The 12637-nt window shown below is 41.0% G+C and overlaps 1 protein-coding gene across 1 annotated transcript in view; it reads right to left on the bottom strand.

The window, feature by feature from the left end:
• LOC107724687 (transformation/transcription domain-associated protein) overlaps positions 1 to 12637 on the bottom strand; it is an 85632-nt gene that overhangs the window by 59480 nt on the left and 13515 nt on the right. The window contains exons 19-30 of the mRNA XM_016533699.1: positions 11711 to 11876; positions 11174 to 11430; positions 10891 to 11091; positions 8096 to 8247; positions 6523 to 6722; positions 5202 to 5419; positions 4902 to 5099; positions 4556 to 4816; positions 3336 to 3497; positions 3129 to 3225; positions 928 to 1049; positions 356 to 526 (exon numbers count right to left, since the gene is read on the bottom strand). Of these exons, the coding sequence (XP_016389185.1) occupies positions 356 to 526; positions 928 to 1049; positions 3129 to 3225; positions 3336 to 3497; positions 4556 to 4816; positions 4902 to 5099; positions 5202 to 5419; positions 6523 to 6722; positions 8096 to 8247; positions 10891 to 11091; positions 11174 to 11430; positions 11711 to 11876 (2205 nt within the window). The remainder of the gene's footprint in view (positions 1 to 355; positions 527 to 927; positions 1050 to 3128; positions 3226 to 3335; positions 3498 to 4555; positions 4817 to 4901; positions 5100 to 5201; positions 5420 to 6522; positions 6723 to 8095; positions 8248 to 10890; positions 11092 to 11173; positions 11431 to 11710; positions 11877 to 12637) is intronic.

The following is a 12637-nucleotide window of genomic DNA, read 5'->3' as shown; positions in this document are numbered from 1 at the left end:
AAGGAGGGGGCTTTGTAGAAAACGAAGCGTTTGAGAGAGGCGGGGCATAGAGGACCTACAATAATGTACAGTATTTGAAAAATAATGTGTTTTTTGAACATTAAAGCATGTCAGCATATTCTGTTACACCAAATACACAAAATAATGATCTTTAAAAAAGCATCATATGACCCCTTTAAGACTTTTTAATACTTTTTATGGGCCTTAATTTTCTCTAAATTGATTTATCAACTTTTAATACTTTTTAGGACCCCGCAGACACCCTGTGCAAGAGCAGAAGAAACATTGAGTCTGTGTTCTTGACTGTTTAAATATATATATATATGCATTAAACTGTTTTACAGTGTTCACTTACCATCATTTGGTCACAGAATTTGTCATTGAAGGAGTTGGGGAAGAGACGAGTGACTGATGTCAGTCTGTTGACCACATTGAGTGTCAGACTGCGATAGTCTCCAAGCATCATCAGCAAGGGCCGCATGTGTGTATGGATCTGATCCACCTCGATAGTAGCCCCCTCTAAGAACTGTGAAACACATAGGAACATGAATACACACTCAGACTTCAAAGCATATATAGGGCCATTAAACAGCCCATGAGTGCTTAATAGAGACAGCTGCTTTTACATGCCCTACAAGGAAGACTACAAGATAATGGCATCTTAAAACCCTATTTTTTAGCTACTGTCCTGTCAATTCACAGGAGCAGAAAAACTCTAAAACCAGCGCAATAAGAAAGGCCACGCCAGCCTTCTGCAATGAGATGATGCATCACGGCCAAATTCATTTTCCTCTCAGCCTGCTTCACTCCATCCTGTATTGATCTTTTCAGGCAGGACTCATTAGAGGCAGCAGGGCAGAGGAAGAGAGTGCGGAAGAGACAGAGATAGGAGAAAGGAAATGAGGCTTGTGGAGGAAGAGGGCTGACCTTTCTCATGCAGGCCTCTCCGGCCTCCTGGAGCTCACTGTTAGTAGAGTTGAGGGCCTTGAAGAGGGCAGCAATGATCTTCTCTCGGGACTGGGGAAGATAGTTACAGGCTGCCAGGGCATCTGAACAGACACACACGGGAGGGTTCAACAGAAAAATCATTAAGACTGACATTTAATATACAGTGCACATTTATTATTGTTTTTCAGTTACGTGGCACACCAAAACATTTGCATTTATTAGCATTTGACAGTGTCAAATACTAGGTCACTGTTCCAAAACCTAGTGAGCTGTCTATGCAGGCAGCATGTTTAGGCATCACAGGCACACTACAAACACAAAGGCTGTTCCAAACTGCAGACAGAGAAAATTGTTCATTGCAATATAAAGCAGCACAACCGTTTTCAACCATGATGATAAGAAACATTTCTTGAGGACCAAATCGGTATACTAGAATAAGAAAACATGTGATACTGAAGACTGGAGTAACAGCTGCTGAAAATTCATCTTTGCCATCACAGACATAAAAAACTTTTTTTTTAAATAAGAAACAGCTATTCCAATTTGTAATAATATTTCTCAAGATATTTTTCCTGTATTTTTAAATCAAATTAATACAGCCTTGTTGAGCATGACACTTTTTTCAAACTTTTGAACGGAACGCATTAACTTTTGAACTTTTGCAAGTGCACAAAAAGTATTATTAAAACAACTTAAATCTAATTACACAAGGACAACTTTACCGTAGCACCATGCTAACAACAAAAGACCCTTTCGCACCGCATAGTTCTAGGAACTAAGTTATAGGAACTAGCCGGTCGGGTAGTTCCCTGGGAACTTTAGGTCTTCCTGGTTGCATTCGCACCGCCAACAGAAACTCAGAAGTGACGTAAGCCGGCGCACAGCAACGTCATTATAATGAGGAAAAAAATTAACTTAAATGATTTTAGCAAATGGCTGCAATATAACAAAGAGTGAAAAATTTAAGGGGGTCTGAATACTTTCCGTACCCACTGTATATACTGGGTTTCGTGATAATGGAGATAGAAGTTATGCGATAGCAAGAGCAAATCAGAGGACTAAGAGACGAAATCTACTAGGGCAACTTGCATTTCTACATATGATCGAGTCTGAGAAAAGAGCATAAATGTTTAGAACTGCTTGCACTTCGGCGTCGGTCCATTTATCACGGTTTTCAATCTTGTAGCCTACTGTAAACTGCTCCACGAATTATAAACTGTTGTGTGTTTATCCGGCTTTTTAAAAATGGCGGGTGCTGGCGTTTTCCCACATGCGTTCGGCCAATCATCGTACACTTACGTCACTGGTAGTTCCTATAGCGCGGGTTTAGACCCTACTCTGAAGTAGGAGCTAATTTAGTTCCCGTAAAAAGGAGTTCCTAGAACTAAAATGGTTCCTAGTTCCTGCAGTGCAAACGCATGAGCATCCGGGTACTTCCGCCAATAGTTCTAGGAACTATGAAAATGTTCCTCCGGTGCGAAAAGGGCTAAACTTGCAATCAACAGAGAGCCAAACCTCCTGTACACTGTGTGTGGAGGTTTATTTGTATGACATAACTGCCTGTGTAAAGTTGCTGCCTGTGTAAAGTCTTCCAAAATCAATCGCTCATCAGGATCCATTTCGGTTTGCATGCTGCCTTAGAAGGCGGATGCCTATGTAGGCAGAAATCACGATGGCGCCGACGCTGATGGCTGCCTCCGTGGCGTGCTCCGCAGTTGTTTTTGTTAGTTTGTCCTGTCTTTAGTTATATCCCTGCAATCAGTTTCACCAGAGACGAATTGCTGCACACACTATTTATTCACTCATACACTTATTTATCTAACACACATACTCAGTCTACATTTCAATTTGCACATAATATACCTGTACATACAACTGTCTATTGTTCTATACCTGGACATACAATTGTCGATTGTCGATTTGTATATTTTTTATTCCTTATTTTACTTGTTGTATTTTTTATTTATTTTTATTTTTTATTATCTGTGTTTTTTTGTTCTGTCACTGTCATTCTGTTACACTGTGGAAGCGTCTGTCACGAAAAAAAATTCCTCGTATGTGTAAACATACCTGGCAATAAAGCTCATTCTGATTCTGAATCAGCCAGGCAGCTCACTAGGTTTTGGAAGATAACCTATATATAGTTTCTTGTATATGTATGAATAAAAAGTAGCACATACTGAGAGCAGCAATGCGCAGCGGCACCAGTGAAGGAAGGCTTTTATAACAGGGCAGCTTCATCAAAGCAGCATCCTCAGCTTCACACAGGTTCAGCAACTGTGTCAAATCAGAGACACTGGAGCTCAGAGAGGAAGTACACAGAGCATCAACACACTGGTGATTTCATATACAGTAACCCACTTAAAAGCAGACAGTTTCAAACTGACCTCTGTGTAAAAGACTTTGTGTTCCACCACGTTGAGGTCCATGGTGAAGAGGCGGGGCTGTAGAGTGGTGCAGAAGGTGTTGCCCTCCATCAGGCCAATCTGAGCATTGGCAGGCTGATGCCGCAGCAGGTGTTTCTTTGGAGGAACCATGTCTTGCAGCACCTGGTGGAATAAGGAGAGTTTTAAACTTTCCCTAAATAGAGGAAGGAAGCTGACCGACCTAATGTTCCTTCCTTGCAAGAGTTAACAATAAGAATTGTGTGATAGCCCTGGGCTCATGTTGAGAGGGTTGATGGGATGGTCACTTGGCCAGTGTAGCATTATCTAAACTTACAAAATATAAGTGTGTTGTAAAATAAACAATTGCTTTTGTGTGAAATATTGTGACCATGAATTCTGCTGATTTAAGTACCTCATTAACATAATATTTAGCAGGCTAGCTGTGCGTTTGAGCAAATGAATTGCATTCTCGCTGAAAAACAAGCGTTCTAGCGCAAAAATGTTTCTTATAAATAGTGTTGCGCGCCTTCTTATCAAATTCACAACAATTCACGTCGTAAATTATTGGGAAACCCGCCACAGCAAAGATCAACCTCTATTAAAATTTTGCTTGGGAACTAATGTGGTCGGAACCAAAGTTTACAAGACTGTATTCTCTGGAATCCTCTCAAGCGGAAGACTTCTACATTCAGATTGGTTGCTGCCGAACCGCGTCATAGCTCATTACCATAAAGTTAAACTGAGTTCAACTCTCCTCGACGCCCACACCGTCTAAAGCCTCGTGCACACCGGGAAGATTATCGCGCGCGCTTATCGCCAGCGTTTTTCGACGCGTCTTGTTTGTTCATACCCAAGCGATTTTCACTGCCGATGTGCTGAATGAACATGCAAATTCACTCCCTGACATTAGATGGCGCTTAATGAAAAATACCCCGGTACACATCGAATCCTATTTGATCTGCAATTCCTCTCCATAACAACTCCCTCTTATCGAGATTTTTGTAGTCGCTGTCATGTTGTCACAAAAACGAAATATAAAATTAATGAAAACTTCATAAAATTATTTTTTCCAGCAATAATATGTTTTTAAAAATATAAATGCATCATTTTAAATAGTGGGGCCAGTGAAAATGTTGGCAGGGCAAGTAAAAATTTGACCGAGCCAGCAAAGCAAGTCCTGCCATAGTCCTCATAATCGTACAGAAATATATCACACTCACTTCTTTGTGAGGCTCCATGATGATGGTGACGCTCTTGCCTGTGACTTGAGCCAGCACCTGCAGGGAGTGCATGGCCTGCTTGCGGACAGTGGAATTGGGGGAGGTGACCTCCCGTACAAGGTCATGGGTCACCAGATGGAAGGATTTATCCTGGGCAGACAGAAGCTCCTCAGTCTTCTCCTCATCCTTAAGAGGAGTGGCACAGCGCATCAACAACTGCTCCAGTGTGGTCTTTGCCATGGCAACTGCCCCGTTAGACACCTAAGAGGGACATTAGGGGATACAGAAGTTCATGCAAGTAACCCAAACATCAATGATTTCAAATGACATTAGAAATTGTTTGTACCTCTCCTGTGAGGTCCATCATGACAAAGAGCAGAGCTTTGAGGAAGGTCAGCTGGTTTTGCAACACCCAAATCAGAGGAAGCCTCTCCATCAGGAACTTAATGGACACCACTCCACCCAGCTTAGCATACCAGGCCTGCTCATAGCAGCATGCACATAGACGCTCCACTATGTAGGAGAACAACGGCAGCTGGCACGCCTGAAGAAAGAACCAGATCGAGTTTTAAAAGAAGACCCTTCAAGTGGAACCTGTCTACTAAAAAAAGTTTATGGAAAGAAAAATATCAAGAGGAGACCTCACCCTTTCTTTGGAGCCCAGGATAATGCTGGCAACATCAAAGATGACAGCAAGTGCCACTTCCCCAATCTTGCACAGCTCCTTCTCCTCATAGGCCATGCAGATGGCGATGGCGTCGATCAGCACGAGTGGGTCCATGCCTTTGGAGCCGTTCTCTTCACTGTGGAACATAGCCGTGCTGGCCTGGCTGCCTGACTGGTAGCATGGCAGCAAGAAGGGACCTAGAGCAGAAAATTTAGTTGTGGGATGATCTGAGTGCACTTCTGATGTTTCTCACACTCAGAAAGAAAAAACAAACTTGCATTGTTGCTGCCAAGCAAAAACTCATTAAATTATATTAAAATAGGATGTGCTAAAAGCCAAGCAATGTCTCTTGTTTCCGATGTCTCTGCTGCCAATAAATATTAATTACCATTTTGTATGATCCAGAAGCAAAGCATTTCTTTCCACATGGTCACAAATTATATTCATTATATTCATTCACGATAATAAGTGGAAAAATAACAGTAGTGCATTGGCTCTAGATACCTTACTAATATTAAATACCTACCCATCATAGCACAGTTAACCTAAATCCCTGTTAATATATAAACAGTAGGGGTGGAACGATACATGTATTTGTACCGAATCATCACGGTACGGACATCTCGGTTCGGTGCATGAGGCCTTACAACGAATACAGGCAATTCAACCCAATCCAGAAGGGGGCGCCTGTAGTGCTGTGTTATACCAGCAGAATCAACTTTAAACACTTATTGTCTTTATTAATAATGCATCACTGTATAAAGGTCTGCTTTTATTTGTGTACACTCACAATGAAAACAAAACATTGTGCTTTTGTAATGTCGCTTTCTGCCATTTGAGTTTCCTTTCTGTGAACAAATTAAGCCTGTCACAAAAATGAACTGAAACTCAGCGTATATAGGCTACGTTACGTGTCGCACTTTTGTTCCCTTGTTTATCTGTAAACTAAATCAAATATATTTCAAGAATTTATTCCTTGTATGTATAGGCCTATATGTACTGCAGATTTTATATATATAACAATGTAATAATATTTAGTATTTTCACATCTAGGTGGAAATTATTTTAATTTGTACTACTGTCTGTTCAAAATAAATGAAAAGAAACCGAACATAGTAGATTTGGTTTTTTTTCCCTGTTGTACCGAAATCGTATCGAACCGTGACCCCCGAACCGTGACATCTGTGTACCGTTCCACCCCTAATAAACAGTAAACATTGCCTGGGTGAACACTTCAAGTTATGTTAAGACTGAACTTCAATATAGATGACATTAGCACAGAGGCAGAAAGATTCCTCACCGCACTGCTGAGCCACTGCCACCATGGTGTAATGGCGGATCAAGCTGGCAACGAAAGGCAGAGCGCTGGGCCTGAGATCCTTGATGACCGCAGACATGAACGCCCCCGTCAGGGCCTGCTCGAACGTCCTGCGTGCTGGGGTGTCCTGGGCTTTGTACCGGTGGGAGATGATCACGTTAGGGATCCACTTCTCTGTGAAGCTGTTGAAAACCAGCAAAGGGATTTAGCTCATAATTCGCATGGCATCCATGAACTCGCTCCATTACATGCGCCTGAGGTTGAATAACCCAATCAGGCGATTTGATTTGATTACAGAGTATAAAAGGCTTTTTGTGTTTGGACAGCTGAGCCCCATGGGAGTCTGGCTTTGTGTCTGGCTGACATTTTGTCTCATGTTTGGTTATTTATCCCAGCTGATAGCAGCACAGTGATGGAGTGAGTGTTTTATCCTTCCTCAAGCTTGTGTTCTATAATGACAAAGCCGGTAGCAGTGGTGATGGATCGCTCCATTTCATTATCGCTATTTAAAAGGCTTGGCTTAGGGAGAGGGCTGAGCCGAAGAGAGCGGTCAGATCAATTCAAATTCATAATGCTGCCTCTTGAATGGGACTCAATTATCCGGCCTGGCATTTGCGATATTAAGAGGGTATTCAGTCTCCTGAAAAAGGCCCCTTTCATGATGACCAGCGCACTGTGCCACACTGAAAGAGGGAGAGAAGATTTCGTGAATCAAGACATCTGACAGCAGCAGCGGCTCTCTTTCCATATAACTAGCAGTCGGTTATTTCAGAAGGGGCCCGTATGACTGGCTTTTGGGTAAACAGATAAAGTACAGTCAATTAGCCTCAGCGTGGAGATCAATGACTCTGTTATGTGACACTCCTGCCCAGCCAGTAGAAACAGCTCCGAGTAATTAGCCCTTTGAACACTGTAGACAGTGGCGGCCAGGCTGGATGAAGCCCAGAGGAGCTGCAAACATAGCAAAAAACAATGAAAAATGCAGAGGCATGTGCAGCCTAAGAGCACACAGGAACGGGGCTGCAACTAATGGCTATTTTGATAAACGAATGATGTCAATTATTCCCCAGATTAATAGGGTTTTTAAAAAGCCAAATTTATTTTCTGTATTTTTAATTTATATAAATTAAGGTCCATTAAAAAAAAAAAAACCTGTGGATGCATCTATGTAGAATATTCTGTACTGTATATTATGTGCAAAAAAGAAAACATTTTAAAACTGCTTTAAAATTTAAAGCTAAAATCACTAAATTAAAAATTACTAAAAAAGGAAACTAAAACCAGGTATACGTTTTCAACTCAACAGCAATTACATAAATAAAACATTCTCTTGTTTTGGATAACTTTTCATGGACTTTTCCCACAGTAGCTCAGGCTGTGTTGTGAACATTTTATCAGATAATTATAGCCTTTATGAATACTTAAGTACTTGTTGCATCCCAAAACAAGCACTTGAGCTGATAGTGTCACGCCTTTCACACCAAATGTAAATAATTGGCCTGAGATTTTGAATAGCTCTTTACACAAATGCCAATGCATTAAGTGGTTGTCTTACTTGGGATGGGCGAGAAGCTGGTAAAGGGCATGCTTGTTGTCCTCCAGGCTGGTCATGGCTACCAGGAAGCATTTGATCACCTCCCAGGCCTGTCGTCTGTAATACGGCTCAGTATTGGCACTCTTCAGGCAATCCAGTGCAGTCTCTATAGCCTAGATACATAAGGAGAACAACATTTAAATGTTAGATGACCAAATGCGCGCATTAAAAATAACATTAAACAGCTTAACGCCTCACATTAACAACCCAAAGATTTGACTAGTTAAAGTGATAAAAAACTTATCACAAAATTGCATATGACTGCATGCCTCACACATCATTTTTATTCAAATTATGTTGCACATTTATACGACACTGATCTCCCTCGCTTGAGTGAAATTTTCTGTGATGACACTTAAAGACCCATCATACATTAAAACATTCTGCAGTGATTAGAAGCCTCTTAAACCCTTAAATTATAAAGAGACAAGCTAAAGTGGCAAGACATGTCGAGGGAGAAGATGAGCTAATTAGTAAGATTCAAGGATAGAGAAGGCAGTTCGCCACAGAAAGGGCTGTCTGAATTAATTATCGCCAAAGACAGCGTGACCACTGACAGCCACGCAGGTCATTTCAAGAGAGAAAAGCCCAAACCAGCTCTTAATACTTGTGCTCTTGAAAAAGGTGAAATAAATGGCACACGGGCTGAGAAAAAGAGGGTCGTACCTGGCAGTACAGCACTGTTTTACAATTCCTCAGGGTCCTGAGCTGTTCCTGCCTTGTAGAGACATTATTATAAATGTCACATAGCCTTGTACACATGTTCTATTCCCAAGAGGTCCTTCCACACAAACTATGTCATTTTTCAAAAGCTCAAGGCCTCTACAGTGGAGGCCTGGCCCCTAAAAATGTGTGTGTGTTCCATATATAAGCATGACTTTTTCTCACATTGCTCCTCCTCAGCAGGGTTGAGAACATGAGTATAGGAACCCCTTGTGAGGGACTCTGACACCATGTCTGAATGTTTCAACTTCGTTTAATATCTTGATGCTTGTAAATCAGATAAATATCGGCACAATTAATCAAGCAAGAGAGACCATCAGTGCTGGCGGGAGCGCAATCTGTCTCCGACTTTCTATATTGAAGTTTCACAGAAAATGTTCTTGAAGTACGCAGCATTAGATCTCATTTACAACCGTCTGGGTTCCTTGAGAGGAGGAACGAAGAACTGATTCATATTAAACGGGAAGACAGATCAGTTCGGCTGGTGTCCAAATCAAACTGCGCTTGGAAATACTTACACATATTGAAACAAGTGTGCATGCTTTGAGAGTGAAGGCCGGTCCTATGGGGGACAGAATGAGTTGTTGTATGTCTCGATCCAAACACATCGCTGGACTCCGGGTGGCAGCAAACAGCAGCTGCCGCCTGCGGCAACCACAGGGCGCATGCAAATGAAATTAAGCAGTGATGGCGCAATGGTGGTAGCATTCATCTTTGCAGAGTGAACACAATTACAGAAATGACAGTTTGTGTTTTCCCAAGCAGTGATGAGCAGCAGGAAGGGCCATTAGCTGGAGTAAATAATCCCGTCTGCACAGCAGGGAGAGATTGATTAAAGGGGGGGTGGGCAGGAGGGAAGAGATGAGCACAGCTTACAGCCTGATGATCTATTTAATTACCTGGGGAAGACACACACTACGCTTTGACAAGGATTCATTACATGACGAGAATCCCTCTTTCAACCCCTGAACCTCCCCACCCCCTTTCACACACATATTGACGGCAAACTGACATATAAAAGGAAGTGGATTCGTTACTGTTTGTTGAGAATGCTCTCAAGCAAGCCAGAAAGTGGTGTTTCCGTATGCCGCAGTGGTACTGTTTTTAAAAACATAAAAAATACCTCTTATGGCTCTCTGAGAGTCCTTAAAGACAACCAACACAAGTGGATTCATCTCAAATCAACCTCAAACTCAACCTGAATCTTTCAAAAGGAGCTATTAATTATGAATAGCAATTTCCTATTAAAGGAATAACTGAAACATAAATGAAAATGTCATTTGAAGCTTAAAGGACAAAATGTTGAAGAATGTACTAGCCACACTTTTCCTTAAAATGAAGTAAAACTGGATATCCTGCTGAAAAGTCCTCTGAAGCCACACTTGAATTTTGATCTGTTGTATGGTTTTGGAATACTCATATGGATCTTTTTTAGTGCTTTTTTGACAATTCAAAACTTGACCGTACTTTAACTTTCATTATTTGTAAAGGCTGAAAAATGTTCTTTAAATCCCAAAACTTGAAAAAAAAAAAAAATTTCATAGGTAACAAACATTTTTTACCCATTCAATGTGATATATAAATATAATCAATTTTTTGTGATTATTACAAGTAAACAAAATAAGAAATAAGAATGCCAAAAAAAGAATGTAATAATGCTATTATAAATTATACTGTAACATAATTTTACTTCATAGTACAACTAAGTACAAAACTAATATTTACATTTTAATTTCTTAATTTTCATACGTTATACTATAAAGCTTTTTATTTCAGCATTTTTTACCAAATAAATGCTTGTCTCAGAGTGAAGAATGGCACTGTGTTCACTTATATGTGCAAATGTAATGTAATGTACACACATAAATGAACACAGTGCCACCATTCATTCTGAAAACTGCAGAGAATATATTTAATCATACTGCAGTATTGGTTTTATTCCAATATATTGTGCAGTCCTACAAGGTACTACATACATCATGCATTGACATTACAATAAGATGCTGCTTCTATGAGAATGATATAAGCATCACCTTTTCCATGGGAAGCTGAATGGAGGCTTTGCAGTCTGTGAACTCTGCCTTGATGCTGGGGCCTTGAACCTCAGTCACCACATACTGCAGCTTCTGCGACTCCTTCAGCATTTTTCGGTTACTTCCACCAAACTTGCCCAGTACCCGGTAAGCAACATGGGAGATGGTCTCCGCAGGGTTACGGAGCGTTCGCCACAACGCCTGTTTAAAAACGCATTAAGAAAACATTTGAACCATTCATCAGGCCTCAGTCAGGTGTAAAGTGAAAGGTCAGAGGTTGTACCTGCATCAGTTCAGCTCGGACTGGCTGGATGTGGTCATAGAGGAAGTCAGGCTGCAGGTTGTCCACACATAGCTCCAGTGTGCGCAGGCCCTGGCTGACCAAAGTCTGGGAACCGTTGAGTGCAGACACCAGTGGGTCCATGAGCATGGGCAGGTAGGGCAAAAGAGAGCTCAGTCGCACAGGGACAGTGAGACACAGCTCCACAAACAGATCCTTCATGTGCTGCTTATGGAGTCCACTCTGCAGCATGTTCAAACCTAAGAGATGCCACAAATAATCAGTACTCAAGCTGGTGTTTTCATGGTGACAAAAAACTGCTTTTGGTTTGTTGTTAACAACAGAAAATATGAGAAGAGTTAATACTCATTTATTTTGCTACCCCCACAGTGCATTATATGGTTAGCTGTACCTATTTTGTTCTTACATTTACCTACACCATGACCCTTTTAGAAGTGACCTAAAAGCCACTTTGGGTTGTAAGCCACCAGTTAAGAACCACTGTTCTGAGGAACTGCCATGGTTCGTGATCTCACTCACCTTGCAGTAAATTAGGCAGCAAAGGCAGAAACTCCTGGTACAAGAGGTCATGGCTGCCCCCTCCTATAGAGCGGAACAGGGCTCTCAGCAACAGGAAGTAATTATAGGGCTCCTTAGCAGATTGAGCCAGCTCCATGGAACTATTGACTATTTTATGAAGGTGAGGCTGTGAAAGAGAGATTCAATACATTGTTGAGAAGAAAAATATAAACTTTTACTGAATAACTGAGCAAAAGTCATATACTGATATATTAGCCAGGCTGATTGATTGGCATATATTTGAGAATCTTGAGAATTTTATAGTTATATTAAAAAAAGAATATATATACACAGGTGCATCTCAATAAATTATCTTAAGAACAATGTTCAAGAATCAGTCAAGAGGTTGAAGTTACGCTTGAAGTTAGTTGTTTCAGCAGGACAATGACCTAAAGCATTGCTCCAAATCTATCAAGGAATTCATGCACAGGCCTGTGTCATGTCTGTCTGTCAGGCACAGATACAACGTTCTAGAATGGCCATCGCAGTCCCCAGACTTGAATATCATCAAACATCTATGGACTGACTTGAAGCAGGCTGTCCACTCTCGGCAGCCATCAAACCGGCAGACATTTTGCAAGGAAGAATAGTCAGAATACCTGCAGTCAGAATTCAGGGACTTATCAGTGGCTATAAGAAGCGTCCACAGGCTGTTATTTCAGCAAAAGGTGGCTCTACTAAATACTGATGTGATTATTCCATTGGGGTGCCCAAATTTTTGCACCTGTCTGTTTTTGTTGTGATTCACATTGCATTGTTTCTGTTGATTCAATAAATGTTATTTCAGAATTTAAATGTTAATGTATCCATAACGTATAAATTATATCCAAATGAAGTTGCAGCTTCGAAAGCCGAGCAGATTATAAATTGAAATTATGAAATTATCAG

The sequence above is a fragment of the Sinocyclocheilus rhinocerous genome, unplaced genomic scaffold (genome assembly GCF_001515625.1).
Source record: "Sinocyclocheilus rhinocerous isolate Xijiao unplaced genomic scaffold, SAMN03320098_v1.1 scaffold1026, whole genome shotgun sequence".
Lineage (NCBI taxonomy): Eukaryota > Metazoa > Chordata > Actinopteri > Cypriniformes > Cyprinidae > Sinocyclocheilus > Sinocyclocheilus rhinocerous.
This window is presented reverse-complemented; position numbering and strand designations above follow the sequence as displayed.